The sequence below is a fragment of the Pelophylax lessonae genome (assembly GCF_965119305.1).
Source record: "Pelophylax lessonae genome assembly, chromosome: 6".
In the NCBI taxonomy this organism is placed as follows: domain Eukaryota; kingdom Metazoa; phylum Chordata; class Amphibia; order Anura; family Ranidae; genus Pelophylax; species Pelophylax lessonae.
In genome coordinates this window covers 294,519,946-294,536,302 of record NC_138773.1, presented here as the reverse complement: position 1 = coordinate 294,536,302, position 16,357 = coordinate 294,519,946, and the positions used below count along the sequence as shown (strand labels likewise).

Sequence of the window (16,357 nt, the reverse complement as noted above, 5' to 3'; positions counted from 1 at the left end):
CAACATAAAAAATTAGCAATAACCACCATTTTATTCTCTAGGGCTTCTGCTTTAAAAAAAATATGTTTGTGGGTTCTAAGCAGATTTCTAGCAGAAAAATTCTGATTTTTACATGTCAGCGAGGAATGTCAGAATTGGCGCAGACTGGAAGTGGTTAACTGGCGGCTAGTGACAGGAGGTAGAAGTAATAGGGGGGTCCCCGTGAATTTAGATGGTAGTCCTGTGTTAGAGTAATACAAAAGTGCGAAAACAACTACATTCTACTACAAAGCTGTAAGAGGAATATGAGACAACGTACATATCAGGGATTCATTTGTTGTATTCATAGCTGTGAAGCCTTACACCTGTGCCCCATAGCATGAGATGTTCTACAATTAGAAAGGTTGAGTACTGATTTACTACTGATGTGCGGGAGATAAAATCGTGATCCCTTAGGTGTATCTGCAGATAAATGCATGGAGAAGGCAGACTGAAAAGACATTGTATTGTCTGCTTTGCCTTCCAATCAATATCTAAAATAAACTTAATTAGACCAGGGGTAGGCAACCTCAGCACTTCAGCTTTGGTGGAATTTTAAGATGTGGTGAGAAATGGCAAGACTTTAAAAACCACAGGCATGACTCCTAGAAGCAGAAGCATGATGACATTTTAAATTTCCCCAGAGCTGAAATGCTGAGGTTGCCTACCCTTGGATTATACCAAAATACACACACAATGGGAAGCCTCTTTAAATATATAGAGCTCTATATCAAGAGGCTTTTGTTCACTTCAGTTGGGTTTTGCATTCCCATACAACTCTAAAGCCTTGTACACACGCGTTGAAAATCGTCAGGGAATTTTCGTCCAACGACCGATCTGCCGTTTTTCGGCTTGTTAGTATGATGCTTCCGACAACGGACTCCGACTTTTCGGCCGAAAAAAATCTGGTGTGCAGGCTATAAAATATTTGTCCGCCGTCAAAACACGTCCGATTTTCGTGCAGTCAGTACAGATTACGACAGGGAAAAATCTAATGAGCAAGTCTGGGCATGCTCAGAGAAGAAAGAACACAAAGAAAGCAAACCAACACATGACATCACTTCTGAAGTAGAATTTTGTCTGGCGAGAAAATTCGTGTGCAGTCTAGGCACATTCCAACCAACAAAACACCACTCTGGACAAAAGACGGACGATTGGTCGGCCGATAATCATTGCGTGTGTACGAGGCTTAAGAGAATGAAACCCAGCTGAAAGCAGGTTAAGTGCAAGTTAGAAGGAGATAAATTGCTGGTCAAACGCCCAAAGCCTGTTGACAAGAACCCTTAGTAAATTGTTATAACTCATAAAGACCTAAACAGGAATGGTAACCTACCCAAGACATGGTGACTGGCGTCCAATATTGCAAGCTTCTATCTCTTCAAGCTCTGGACATGGGTTCCCCTCTCCAATGGCCATACGTTTAACAGTCCTCCTTCTACTCCGTAGTCCAACCACGGTTCCTCCAAGCTGACACGTCTTAGAACAGGAAGTCCATTCACCCCATTCCGACACTTCACAGTCTTTTGCCATAATACACGATTGGTAATGTAAGGGCATATTGTCCTGGGTGCAGATACTGTAAGAATAAGATAAAATCACAATGTGTATATGTACTGTTTAAGTTCTGTATATTATTGTATTCTATTTTGTATTGTATTGCAAATTGAACTCATTGTGCACATGGCACTACCAATGTTTTCATTACATGATTGCATTCTTTTGAGTCCTGATTAGAATTAACCTGCCTATGTTACGCCCCTTGTTACCCTAAGGGTCCATTCACACTAGAGCGACTTGTCAGGCAACTTGGTCGCCTGACAAGTCGCGGTCGGTTGCTTGCCATTGAATAGTACAGGACCCGTTCTAATAGGAGCGACACAAGTCGCTCCGACTTAGAAAAAGGGTCCTGTACTACTTTGGGGCGACCTGGAGGTCGCCCCAGCAAGTCGTGTCGCGCCAGTCTGAATGGGCGCTTAAAGTACAATTGTAATATTAATGTTATACCTACGTAATCATGTTTATAAAACCTTCAATTGTGTCAAATAAAACAGAACAGTTATATTGGAAAGATGCTGAGTGTATCTTTTTGTGTCTGTTCCCTACTGCAGTAGTTATTATTAATTTGAAACCACTAATCAATATGAGGATAGGAGTTGCCTATCTATAAAATGTCAAGAACAACTGTGATTTACTGCAATCAGTCAAAAAATCCCAACAGGAATCAGAAATACAGAGGATTCCTAGGAAGAAAAATTCAAAAGAATATACCGTATATTTCGAAATTCACAAACTTTTCAAACTTGAGATTATAGTGTATGACAATCACAAATTGCTTATGTAGTCATTATTATATTACAAAAGATTTCAGAATCTTGCCAAGTGTCAGCTGGTATATTTGCTAGACAGTAACATATAATAATTATTTTAGATTACTGCATTTAGAAAATGTCACAGTTAGTACAATTTAATAAATTACAAAAAGTACACTTACAATATAACTACAGGCTAAATCTTTTTTTCTTTTCTTTTCAGTTTGGAGTGACTGGTGAGGGGTTTAGAACCACTGTCAGGTTTTTATTGCTGTCTCTGTCCTTGTTAGGCAGATTTCCAGTAATCTCTCTAAATAGCCTGGTTACCAATATTGCTGGGAATAAAAGTGAGGAAAAATCCAAACTTTTAAGCTGCTACTAGAACAGTAACAGAAGGGAAATCTTCTCATGGGGTCACTTCTTCCCAGTGTTGGAGGTAACTAGTTACAAAGTAACTGATTACAGTAACTACATTACTTTTTTTGGTAACGAAGTAAAGTAACTAGTTACAATACTAATATTGGTAACTACACTACTTTACTAGGCTATAGGAAGTAACTACACTACTTTACTAGGCTATAGGAGGTAACTACACTACTTTACTAGGCTATAGGAGGTAACTACACTACTTTACTAGGCTATTGGAACGCGCTTTTCTGCGTTACCCAAGCCGTGCGATACAATTGTTATTTCGAAGAATAGAGAGGGATGAAGTTTATGACTTTTTGTTGCACTTTATGTTTTATTCTGTTTTTTTTCAGGTTTTGTTCTCATGTTTCCCAAAGCCTGTGTTTATACAATAAACTCTATGCAGAAAGAGTGTCATGTATCTTCTTCTACACGGTCAATTAAGAAAGAGGAAAGTAAAGTAATAAGTAGTGAAGTTACTTTTCAAATGCAGTAACTAGTAAAGTAATCTCGTTACAATTTACAAAAGTAACTAGTAACTAGTTAAATTTTTTGAGTAACTACCCCAACACTGCTTCTTCCTGTGATAACTGTCTGAGAAGAGACTTTCCTGACAAATGGGGAGTGTCCGAGAGAGACTAGTGTAATAGCTGCCAGCTTGTGTTGCTATTGGCCATCATACAATCCACCAGCTACAACTGTAGTCATCTCTGAATAAGCTGGAGGGGATTGTGGGCATAGTCTTTTCACAGCAGAATAGAAAGGGGGCACAATAAGGGTTGCAGAATGGAGAAGGGGCTGTGACTGCAGTGCTGCCTCTACCTACCCCCTAGGAACGCCCATAATTCAGGCTACTTCCTGGGGTGCAGCTATAGACAGCAGTGACAGAAATAAAATAAAAAATAATAATTACATACAGATTTTAATGGGTACAAGTGCTATGTGCACTGGATCCCCTGAGGTACTTCTGGTGAAAGTTATTCTGTGGTCCTTTCACACTGATCAGTTTATGATGCGCTTTGTTCAGGTGTGAAGAGTTTCATTTAATGGGATGCATTTTTCTTCCGCTTTTCTTCCCCTTTTTTTAACTGAGCAACTAGACAAAATCTGATCTGATGAATGCAACTTATAGTGGAATTCCTGCTATACACCTAACTAGCCTTAAAACAGTCTATCCCCCTCCTAACACCTATGCAAACCTGTGTAAGGAGCCTGCTCTGGTCATGTGATCCCTGTGTCAGCCAGCGCCGGCTGAAGGAGAGAGAGCGCTTTGACAACAGAAAGTAAAGCATGGAACGGTGACGTCACCCATAGACTTTAATGGCCCATCCATTGTTGGCACCTCCCTCCTGTCCCCAAGAGTGGCCAGTGGCTGACACAGGGGAGTAGGATCACATGACTGGACCAGATTGACCTTAAAATAGGTAAGTATAGCAGTACATCTTTCTTACACTGGTTAATATAAGTCAGTGATGGTGAACCTTGGCACCCCAGATGTTTTGGAACTACATTTCCTATGATGCTCAACTACACTGCAGAGTGCATGAGCATCATGGGAAATATAGTTCCAAAACATCTGGGGTGCCAAGGTTTACCAACACTGTATAGGTGCTGGGGGGGGGGGGGGACAGTTTTAAGGTTAGTTAGGTGTATATCTGGAATTCAAATTTAAGGACCAGTGACTTTTCACCAACTTTTCCAATCTTTCAATCCTTTTAGCATTCAGGGGTTGTCTAAGAAGACAGTAACCTCCAGGACACACAAGAGCCAATGTTAGCAGCAGTGGTGTATTTAGGTTTTGTGCTGCCCTAGGCCTGACTAAACTTGTGCACCCCCTAATTTAAATATGACCCACCCCTTCCTGTAAAGGCCACACCCCTTCCTGTTTATGACCCACCCTGTCATCTGTAAACCACAGACCACAACCACAGTCTATCAGTGCCCATCAGCATAGCTTCATCAGTTCCCATAAATTTAGCCTTATCAGTGCCACGTCTTTACTGCCCATCAGTGCAGCATATCAGTGTGGCCCCATCAGTGGCCACCAGTGCAGCCTTATCAGTGCCCATTAGTACAGCCATATGTCACAAGATTAGTAAGATTGATCTTTTGGGATATTTGGACTTGTGTTTGCTGGCACTGATTGTAATTATAGGATTATTTCACTTATTTGTATAATAAATAGGAAGTCCATAGTCATTATACAAATAATTAAATATTTTTATGCTGCCCCCCTGAAAAGTACCGCCCTAGGCCTGGGCCTTGTTGGCCTAGGCCAGGATACAGCACTGGTTAGCAGCCGTTATGTTCAGTTTTTTTTTTTCAAACATCTTGATCAGTTCTTCAAAACTTGTCAGATATACCAAAACCCTCCCTCAAAATTATGCAAAATCAGAACATATTTCAAAAGCACAAAATACAACAGGTATTCGCATCTTCCAAACAGTGGCGGCTGGTGATAACATTTTTTTTGGGGGGGGCGCAAACAAACCCCTCCAGGTCCTTACCTGCAAACAGAGCCTCCATCACTGTCATGGCACCCCTGATACCTGGCGGCTTCCGTGTTCCATCTTCAGCCTCCTGATTGGCCGGGAAGCGAAACTGGAAGTGACGCAGTGGCGAATTTTGATTTGCTAAAGTCAAAAGTGGGTGGGTTTGGAATGCAGTGCTCTGCGCCCCAAGCATATTGTAAAACAAGCCAATTAGAGCTTCAGGTTCTAATCACATGCTTGTTAAACATTGACGGACCTAATAAACTTCTATTAGTCCGGCGCCCCGCAAAGTACTGCACACACAGAGAACGATTGATTTTTAAATATATCATAATATGACTAACATTTTTTAACTTTAAGATGTTAGAAAATGTTAGTCGTATTATCATTTATTTAAAATGAAATCGTTCTATGAATCACTTTCCTATTGGTCAAAGCTTTGAGAAGGTGGCGCCCCTGCGCCCCTTATGGACTGGCTGCCACTGCTTCTAACACAAATGAAGCAGAGCAAGGTCTGGCAAACTAAGGCAATAAAGATTTTCTTTTGTGTAAAGAGTCACACAAATTGATATCTCAATTTTTTTTGTAAATGATGGAAAGTTCAACCGCCTGAGCTTCTTATATATCTCTAGGACTCTATCAGTGAGATCTATGCAAAACATTCTGAATCTGTAAATTTTTGTGGCCTGGCCATTGTGTAGCGTTCTAACTCTCCCTGCTAGAATTTTATTTATTTTACATTTTGGAGAATATAACAGGAGGAGCCAAAACACACAAAGGTGGTCAGTAAAACTCAAAACTTCCAGGTAGACAGGAATTATGGCAAGATGATATCACCAGGGCTTTTTTTTTTTTTTAGCGGGAACGTGGGGGAACGCAGTTCCAGTACCTCAAGCACTAAATGTATGTAATGGCAAGGGGCTCAGGATGTACTGATGCTATCTGCTAGGTGATCTATTGTTGCTGGAGGGGATCTATTTTTGCAGGGCAGGGGGATTATTGTAGCTAAGAAAATCTAATGTTGCTGGTGGGGGAATCTACTGTTGCTGGGAGTGGGTCTCATGCTGCTGGGGGTTAGTTGTTGCTGAGAGGGATCTAGTGATGCTGGCTGCAGAGAAATATTTTGTTGCTGCTAAAGGTCTATTGTTGCTGGGGGAGGGGATATTTTGTTGCAGGTGATCCATTGTTCCTGGGGCGTCTATTGTGGCTGGCTGCTGGAGAGTCTATTGCAACTGGCTGCAGGGAGATCTGCTATTGCTGCTGGAGAAGGGGGTATTTTGGTGCGGGTGGTGCATTGTTGCTGGGGGGGGGGGTCTATTATTGCTAACTCTATGCGATCTTTTTGACTGTTTTTCTTTTTATCATTAAAAATTCCATTCAAATTACTTAGTACCACAATTGTTACTTGGTTCTGTATTCTCTTCAGTACTGGGAGGTGGGTAGGGGGTGGAACCAAGGATTAGTCCAGGAGGTGGGTAGGGGGTGGAGACTCAGAAAGGGAGAGTTTCTGCACCTATTCTCTGAGAACAAAAAGCCCTTGATGTCACTATTGGAATATTCTAGACCAGGGGTCTCCAAACTTTTTAAACAAAGGGCTAGATTACTGTCCTTCAGACTTTAGCAGGCCTGAATCAGGGAAGTGGTAGTAGAAAATGTATCGGCCTCAGTGGGAGTAAACGAGGCCTCATCTTTGGTATTAGGGGAGGAATAGTGCCCCATCGTTGGTGTCATTGGGAGGAATTGTGCCCCATTGTTGGTGCCATTGGGAGAAATATTGCCCCATGTTTGGTGTCAGAGGGAGGAACTGTGTCCCATCATTGGTGTTAGTGTTAGTGGGAGGACTAGTGCCTCATCGTTGGTGTCATTGGGAGGAACTTTGCCTCATCATTGGGATAAGTGCAAGAAATAGTGCCCCATTGTTGGTGTCATTGAGAGGAACTGTACCCCATCATTGGGATTAGTGCGAGAAATAGTACCCCATTGTTGGTGTCAGTGGGAAGAATAGTGCCCCATCGTTGGCGTTATTAGGAATAATTGTTCTCCATCATTAGTGTCAGTGGGAGGAATAGAGCTCCATCATTGGTGTCACTGGGAAGAATTATGCCCCATCATTAGTGTCAGTGGGAGGAAGAGTATCCCATCATTGGTGTCATTGGGAGGAATTGTGCTCCGTCAGATTCCAGATTCAGAATACTTTATTAATCCCAAACAGAAATGACTAAAGGGAAATTACAAAGACTTATTACTCATTAGTGTCAGTGGAAGAAATAGTGTCCTTTCGTTGGTGTTGATGGGAGGAATTATGTCCCATTGCTGGAGTCATTGGATGGAAAAGGGCCAGATAAAAGCAAGCAAGGGGCTGCACCCGGCCTCTGAGCAGTAGTTTGGAGACCAATGTTCTAGACATATTTGAAGCCAGTGGCCGACTCAGCACATCTGGTCACACTTATAACTAAAATTTGGCTAGGTAAAAAAAAAAATATTTTTTTAACTGCTTTTGAAGTTAGCCTGTAATATCTGTACAAACACATATACATATAAAGCAAAACCAGATGATTATACATTTATGTGACAAAAAAACTGTCCTCTTGCAATATGAAGTGACCAAGTGGGTAACTTGGTTGTGAGACCTAGGTGGATTAATAGGCATGTGCCTGTCACTGCTGCAAACAGACTAATATTTATTTATGGTCTAAATATTTTGTATGGGGACATATTGATGGACGTTGTTTTCCTGCTTTTGACATTCATTTGGAATGCACCTCAAATGCAGGTTAGCAAAATCCCATTGACTTTAATTGTACAGTACATATGGAAGTTCATCCACCGGCTGGCCGGAGACCCGAACAAAGCCGGAATCAGCTTTGAATCGGGTTTCGGATCTAGTAACCCGGAAGCTATGTCATGACATCACTTCCAGTTACTGGAGCCATAAAGACGCCAGATTTAAAAAATGTCAGTATTCAAAACAGCCAAATTTGGCATTTTGAATGCCTTTAACCGCTTAAGCCCCGGAAGATTTTACCCCCTTCCTGACCAGGGGGTATTTTGCGATTCGGCACTGCGTGATTTTAACGGACAATTGCGCGGTCGTGCGACCCTGCACCTAAACGAATTTGACGTCCTTTTTTTCCCACAAACAGAGCTTTCTTTTGGTGGTATTTGATCACCTGCGCAATTTTTTGATCATGCGCTATAAACAAAAAAAAAAGCGTCAATTTTGCAAAAATAACAATATTTTTCAAATTTTTTTATATGAAATTCCCCCAAAAAAATGTAAAAATCAAAATTTTTTAACATTTTCGGCCAATTTGTTTTATGCTACATATGTTTGGTAAAAAAAAAATTGCAAAAAGCGTATTTTGATTGGTTTGCGCAAAAGTTATCGCGTTTACTAACAAAGGGAAAGATTTTTGTCATTTTTGTTGTTTTTTTTTTTAACGCGTAATGGCGGCGATCTGCGATTTTTTTTGCGGTACTGCGACATTGCGGCGGACAGATCGGACCCTTGACTGACATTTTTGACACTTTTGAGGTTACCGGTGACATTTCTACAGTAATCAGTGCTATACATATGCACTGTTACTGTAAAAATACACTGGTAGTGAAGGGGTTAACTTTATTTGAGAGGGAGGGGCTGTGTGTGTCCCTAGGGGCGTGCTTTCTACTGTGATTGGCTGTGGCTTAAACTGTAGGAACAATGATCAACGGTCCTACATTGTAGAACCGTGTGATCAGTGTTTCTACACCAGGGAGAATGACAGGAGGCTTGTTTATATTAGCCGCCTGCCTTTCTCCCTCTCCCCCGACGATTGCCGAGTGACCGGCGGACATTGGGTCCGCCGGTCACACGCGCGGGGGGGGGTCCGTGACCGCGCGGGAGCGGGAGCGTGCCTCCGGCGGCGCGCGCTCACTCCCCAGAGCCTCACAGGCTAGCGACGTAGACCTACGTCGCTCTGCCTGTGAGGGGCTGACTGCCGCAGTAAATATACTGTGAGCAGTCGGCAAGTGGTTAAGTGCAAAGGAGGGATTTTGGGTCTTATAGACCCAGATCCCCCCACTAAGTGCACCTGTCACTGCCTATTACTGTCACAAGGGATGTTTACATTCCTTGTGACAGCAATAAAAGTGATAAAAAATAAATAATAATTAAAGGTACAGTGTAAAAATAAAAAAAAAAAATAAAATAAAATATATGAGAAAAAAAATTAGAAAAAAAAAATGTAAAGCGCCCCATCCCTCCATGCTCACGCGCAGAAGCAAACACATACGTAAGTCACGCCCGCAAATGTAAACAGTGTTCAAACCATACATGTGAGCTATTGTCACGATCGTTAGAGCGAGAGCAATAATTCTAGCACTAGACCTCCTCTATAACTCTAAACAAGTAACAATCTTTAAAGCATCGCCTATGGAGATTTTTTAAGTTCTGTGGTTTGTCGCCATTCCATGAGTGCGCCATTTTTAAAGCATGACACGTTAGGTATCTATTTATTCGGTGTAACATCATCTTTCACATTATACAAAAAAATTGGGCTAACTTTACTGTTTTCTTTTTTCTTAACTCATGAAAGTGTATTTCTTCCAAAAAATGCATTTGAAAAACAGCTGCGCAAATACAGTATGACATAAAATATTGCAACAATTACCATTTTATTCTCTAGGGTCTATGCTAAAAAAAATATATGTAATGTTTGGGGGTTCTGAGTAATTTTCTAGCAAAAATACTGATTTTAACTTGTAAGTAACAAGCTGTCAGAAAAAGCTTAGGCTTGAAGGGGTTAAAATAGGTTTTAAATAATTTATCTGCAAGAACAAAGGCTTCAGAGAAACAGCTTTGATGCAGAAAACACTTTAATTGCCCCGAAACATGCTGGCTGTACACCCCAACCAATAATAAAACCACATGTAATCATGATTGATCTGTCTGCCTTTTGCCAAAGAGCATACTAAATTGATTTTTAATTTAGGTTATTAAACTGCTGTAGACTTTAGTAAATGATAGATGCCAGACATACTACATACAAGCTATGCAAACATTATTCTTACCTTAGCAAAGCACTCTTTCCGTCACTTCGCATACACTGCACTTGTCGTGTTTGATAACCAATCTCTGTATCCCATCTATCGAATCTTTCTTGTGATAGATGGCTCTCCTGCCTAAAAGTACTTCTTTCACTTGAATCTGAGCCAAAATCCAACATGGTCCTTCCACTAAAACTTATTTCCTTCAGATGAGGCAACCTACACTCGCTCCAAGGTCCAACCTTAAGACTGTACAAATGTTCTTCTTCCCCAAAGGAGCAGAAACCATAGAATGCACAAGGCCTCCATTCCGTGAGATTTGGGCAGTCTGAGCCACCATACAAAGATGGAGAAATGACAAAACGAGTCCTGTGCTGCAGATGTTTCCCACAGTTTTTACTGCACGTAGACCATGGTGAGAATTCCGATACAATACAATCCTGTGGGCATGGAACCAGACATGATTGTTCTTCTGCAGGTCGTGGAGTAAAGTACTCACAGATTTCTAGAGATGTTATGGATCTATTGTTCTTGTGGACACAATTCACTTGCCTGTGCTGTAGTCCTCGTTGGGCTGTGACACATTCTGAGGTTCTCGATTTAACCCCAGTGTGAGGATAAGGTACAAGAACACACTGGTCCCATTCTGTAGTCTCCCACTCAAAGAGTTCTCTGTGCCAGCTGCAAATTTTAAAGCAATTCTGCTGGCTTGCCGGCTCCTCCTCTGGGTCACAGTTTGAGATGTGGGTAACCCAGCTGTCCCCATGGACGCACCAAACTGACCGACTCTGTAGCCCACTTGGTCCGCATTCACCTACGCATTGACCCCATGGACCTGCAAGATGAAGAGACTTTTATGAGCTGTCAGTAACACAAAATAAAATGATTGAATAAAAGATAAGCATAAAAAGGAACTTGAGCATAAAAGAAGTCATAGAAAACTTACTATGGTCACCTCCCAAGTGAAAAATCTATTCTCTCCTATATAGATGCGTTACATTGAGAGAATAAAGGTTCCTGTAGTCATAAGAAAGCAGTTGGAAGGTTCTGCTGTTGCATAAAAGTATTTCAAAACCATTGAGTTAGCATAATATAAAGACCAGTCAACAAATATAAGGTTATATAAGGCTTGCTACACACTGTCCGTTGAACAAAAACGCTCATTTTTAGAGGATAATATTTATAGTAGTCCACTGGCTTCCGCTCACCCAACAAATTAAATTCAAAATACTAACAACATCTTACAAAGGCATCCACAATTTAGCCCCCAGCTACTTCACTACCCTATTTTAAAAATACCAACCTAATCGCTCTCTTAAAACCTGATGCTCTCTAGCTCCCTCGTCACCTCCTCCCATACTCACCTCCAGGACTTTTCCAGAGCCTCTCCAATCCTATGGAACTCTTTATCCCAATCTGTCAGATTATCTCCTACTCTATTAGCTTTTAGACGAGCCCTGAAAACCCTCCTCTTCAGAGAAGCCCATTTACCACTACCACTACCCCCACTTAACAACCGTATTTCCATTTTCTCCATCAGCTCATCCCCCACAGTTATTGCCTTTTGTTTCACTCGACCCTCCTTTCTAGATTGTAAGCTCTAATGAGCAGGGTCCTCCAATTCCTCCTGTATTGAATTGTATTGTAACTATTGTCTTCCCTCATATTGTAAAGTGCTGCGCAAACTATTGGCGCTATATAAATCCTGTATAATAATAATAATAGTAGGTCCAGTAAATCAAGCAAGAAATCACTGTGTGGCCAGTTCCTAAGCCTACTATTCAAAAATACCAACCAATTTTGTGTTGCAGTCAAAAGAACAAATAGGTTAGGTTGTTGCTACTAAGATATAGCAGATGTAAAAGGATACTAAACACACTCTGTTTTTTACATTTAATTTCACGGCAATTTACATGATCCCTTCTATTTCTGTATGTAGATGATGGCACTGTAATACTGTACTCTGAACCTTTTTTCTAATTAATATACAGCTGTCACATGACTCAGATCTTTCCCAGCCTGTCAGCAGGGAGACATAAGCAGGAGGAGCTTTCCCTCCTCTGCTGCTGGTCACAAAAAAGCCCTTGGAATACAAAGTCAAAATAAATAATGAATATCAATAAACAGTTTTAAATTTTCATACAAATATATATTTGAGATCATACATTTTTTTTTTTTTTTTTTTGGCCATAACATGGTGTGGGTGGATTTTTACCAGTTACAGACTGTGTTACGCCCCTCCAGCCCATGTCTTAGAATGACAGGAAGGTGAAGCCTCCATCAATTAGAATGTAACATCCTATCCTTATTGTGTTTAGCTGGGTAGTGTACATGGAGGAGGAGGGAGAGAATGGGCTGTTGTTTTCCACTGTATACACGCCCACATGTGTGACTCTATAGTCACATGGGCTGCTCAGATGTGATAGGGAGGAAATTCTCACCATAGAAACTCACTGAAAACTGAGCATGTGCAGAGCTGCCACCACAGGTGCAAAATCCCTGGCTGAACTGGGGATTTGGACAGAAGGGGGAGATAGAGAACAGGAGAATCAACCAGGTTTTTTGCAAAATACAGAAAACAATCTCATAGTGACCGAGCGAGTATGAACAGCATGTAGCACATCATTTATTGATCGTTTTTTATAATGTGGGTTTAGTGACACTTTAACCGGTTGATGACCGCCGCACGACTATATACTGCGGCGGTCAGCCCTGGCCAGGCAGAGTGACGTAGGGGTACGTCACTCGCCTGTCACTGACTTGCGAGCCAATTGCGGGCGGGCGCGCGCCCGCCCCGGCTCGTTCACTGACAAGTCAGTGCATGTGACCGGAGGACTCGATCGTTTGCCGGTCACTCGCGATCGCTCCGGTGAAGGGAGAAAGGCGGACGGCTTATGTAAACAAGCCGTCTGTCATTCTTCCCTGTGTAAAAATGAAGATCAGACGGTTCTACTATGTAGGACTGTTGATCTTTGTTTTTACACCAATAGCCATGTCCCTTTACAGTTAGAAACACGCCCCTAGGAAACACTTAACCCCTCCCTCTCTAATAAAGTTAACCCCTTCCCTGCCAGTGTCATTTTTGCAGTACCAGTGCATATGTATAGCACTGATTACTGCAGTAATGTCACTGGTAACCCCAAAAGTGTCAAAAATGTCAGTCAAGGGTCCGATCTGTCCGCCGCAATGTCGCAGTACTGCAAAAAAAATCGCAGATCGCCGCCATTACGCGTTAAAAAAAAAAACACCAAAAATGACAGAAATCTTTCCCTTTGTTAGTAAACGCGATAACTTTTGCGCAAACCAATCAAAATATGCTTTTTGCAATTTTTTTTACCAAACACATGTAGCATAAAACAAATTGGCCAAAAATGTTAAAAAATTTTGATTTTTACATTTTTTTTGGGGGGGAATTTCATATAAAAAAATGTGAAAAATATTGTTATTTTTGCAAAATTGACGCTCTTTTTTTGTTTATAGCGCATGATCAAAAAATCGCACAGGTGATCAAATACCACCAAAAGAAAGCTCTGTTTGTGGGAAAAAAAGGTCGTTTAGGTACAGCGTCGCACGACCGCGCAATTGTCCGTTAAAGTCACGCAGTAAAAAATCGCAAAAAAAACCCTGGTCTTTTAGCAGCCAAATCCTCCGAGGCTTAAGTGGTTAATAGATAAAGTTCTTTATTGGACCAATACCTTGGATGTGAGCTATACGGCTATATAAAGATGTGAGACTAATGGCGACCAGTTTAAAGTGTTCCTCCTATATAGAACTAGATGAGGGTGCACTTTCCCATGCACCAAAGGCCACTTATTTAAAACTTTTATTGTAAATCATGAAAGGCATGTAAATTACCATAACAGATATGCCTGTAAGGTGATCTTTCTCTCAGATATGTAATATGGGTACACTCATTCATGTGCATCCATGATGCATTATGGACTATGTGATCAGTTATATAGCGCTGTTAGTGTTTACATGTGATTTTATTATGTGTCCAATGACAGCTGATCATGGATGTAAACACAAGCTGGTTATCGGCTTTCCTCACGCTGACAGTGCGAGGAAGGGAGAAGAGAGCTGAAAACTTGCTTGTGTTAAAGGGACATCTACACTGATAGTCAGGGCACTGATTATCATTGTCCTGTTTATCAGTGCAGTCCCAACAGTGCCCACCAGTGCTGCCAATCAGTGCTCATCAATGCTGCCAATTAGTGAGCAACAGTGCTGCCAATCAGTGCCTCCTCATCAGTATCACCTATCAGTTCTGCCCATCAGTGCAAAATACTAGTGCCTATTATTGCCTATCAATTTCCCCTTTCAGTGTCCATCAGTGAGACCTATCAGTGCCCATCAGTGCTGCATATTAGTGCTGCCTATCAGTGCCCTTCAGTGCGGCCTATCAGTGCAGCCTCATCAGTGCACACCAGTGCCACCCCATCAGTGATGCCTCATTGATGCCCATCAGTGCAGCCTATCAGTGCTGGGGAGCTACAGTTCATTGAGGAAACCATGAATACCAACATGTACTGTGACATACTGAAGCAGAGCATGATCCCCTCCCTTCAGAGACTGGGCCGCAGGGCAGTATTCCAACATGATAACGACCCAAAACACACTTCCAAGATGACCACTGCCTTGCTAAAGAAAGTGAGAGTAAAGGTGATGGACTGACCAAGCATGTCTCCAGACCTAAACCTTACTGAGCATCTGTGGGGCATCCTCAAACAGAAGGCGGAGGAGCGCAAGGTCTCTAACATCCGCCAGCTCCGTGATGTCGTCATGGAGGAGTGGAAGAGGATTCCAGTGGCAACCTGTGAAGCTCTGGTGAACTCCATGCCCAAGAGGATTAAGGCAGTGCTGGAAAATAATGGTGGCCACACAAAATATTGACACTTTGGGCCCAATTTGGACATTTTGACTTAGGGGTGTACTCACTTTTGTTGCCAGTAATTTAGATATTAATGGCTGTGTGTTGAGTTATTTTGAGGGGACAGGAAATTTACACTGTTATACAAGCTGTGCACTCACTACTTTACATTGTAGCAAAGTGTAATTTCTTCAGTGTTGTCACATGAAAAGATATAATAAAATATTTACAAAAATGTGAGGGATGTACTCACTTTTGTGAGATACTGTATACATAATATATTATGAAAAATGATTTTTTTTCCTTTCCATATTTTTGGTCTGTTTTTTGTTTGTTTAGCAAAAAATAAAAAAAAAAAACAGTGGTGATTAAATACCATTAAAAGAAAGTTCTATTTGTGTAAAAAAATTATAAATATTTAATTTAGGTACAGTGTTCTATGACTGCGCAATGGTCATTCAAAGTTTGACAGTGTTGAATCATGAAAATTGGCCTTGGCAGGAAGGGGGTAAAAGTGCCCAGTAGGCAAGTGGTTAAGATGATTCCCAGTGTGCCTTGCTCATAGATAAACATTTATGCATATGTGCATATACTTGCTCTCATTTAATGAAATAATACATATGTAAGTCATACATATATTTACTTTGTATTTATGCCAGTACTATCCAATGTCTTACTGTAAGATCTGTGTAAACATCCAAAAGCTGAAGAACAAACAGTGTCAATGAGAATTCATGTGTTCATTAGTGAGTTAACTTGGTGGTAGAAACTGTTCTTAAAGTGGTTGTAAACCTCTGAAATTAATAAAGAACAAAGCATATCATATCCAAGCATATAGTGTGTACTTGCCTCAATCCAAAACACTTAAGCCCCGTACACACGTACCGATTGTCGGCCATAAATATTCGGCCGATGACCGATCGGCCGATTGTAGGCTTGTTAGTATGATGCTTCCGACAGCCGACAGCGCATTTTCGGCCGAACAGAATCTGTTGTGCAGGCATTAAAATTTTTGGATGCCAACACCAGAACGGCCGATTGTTCGCCAGTCAGTACAGAATTCGGCCGACAAACAGCCGATTAGCAAGACTGGGCATGCTCAGAAAAGAAAAAACACACGGAAAGTTAACCATCACATGACATCACTTCTGCAGTCGGCTGTTGGCCGACAAAATTTGTGTGCAGTCTTTTGCAGTTTTCAACAGACAAGACAGCCCTGGACAAAAGACGGCCGA

At 41.4% G+C, this 16,357-nt stretch overlaps 1 protein-coding gene across 2 annotated transcripts in view; it reads right to left on the bottom strand.

Annotated features, from left to right (window-relative positions):
• THSD7B (thrombospondin type 1 domain containing 7B) overlaps positions 1-16,357 on the bottom strand; it is a 925,167-nt gene that overhangs the window by 607,078 nt on the left and 301,732 nt on the right. For both annotated transcript variants that reach the window (XM_082260936.1, XM_082260935.1), the window contains exons 4-5: positions 10,277-11,087; positions 1,352-1,594 (exon numbers count right to left, since the gene is read on the bottom strand). In XM_082260936.1, coding sequence (XP_082117062.1) covers positions 1,352-1,594; positions 10,277-11,087 — 1,054 coding nt within the window. The remainder of the gene's footprint in view (positions 1-1,351; positions 1,595-10,276; positions 11,088-16,357) is intronic.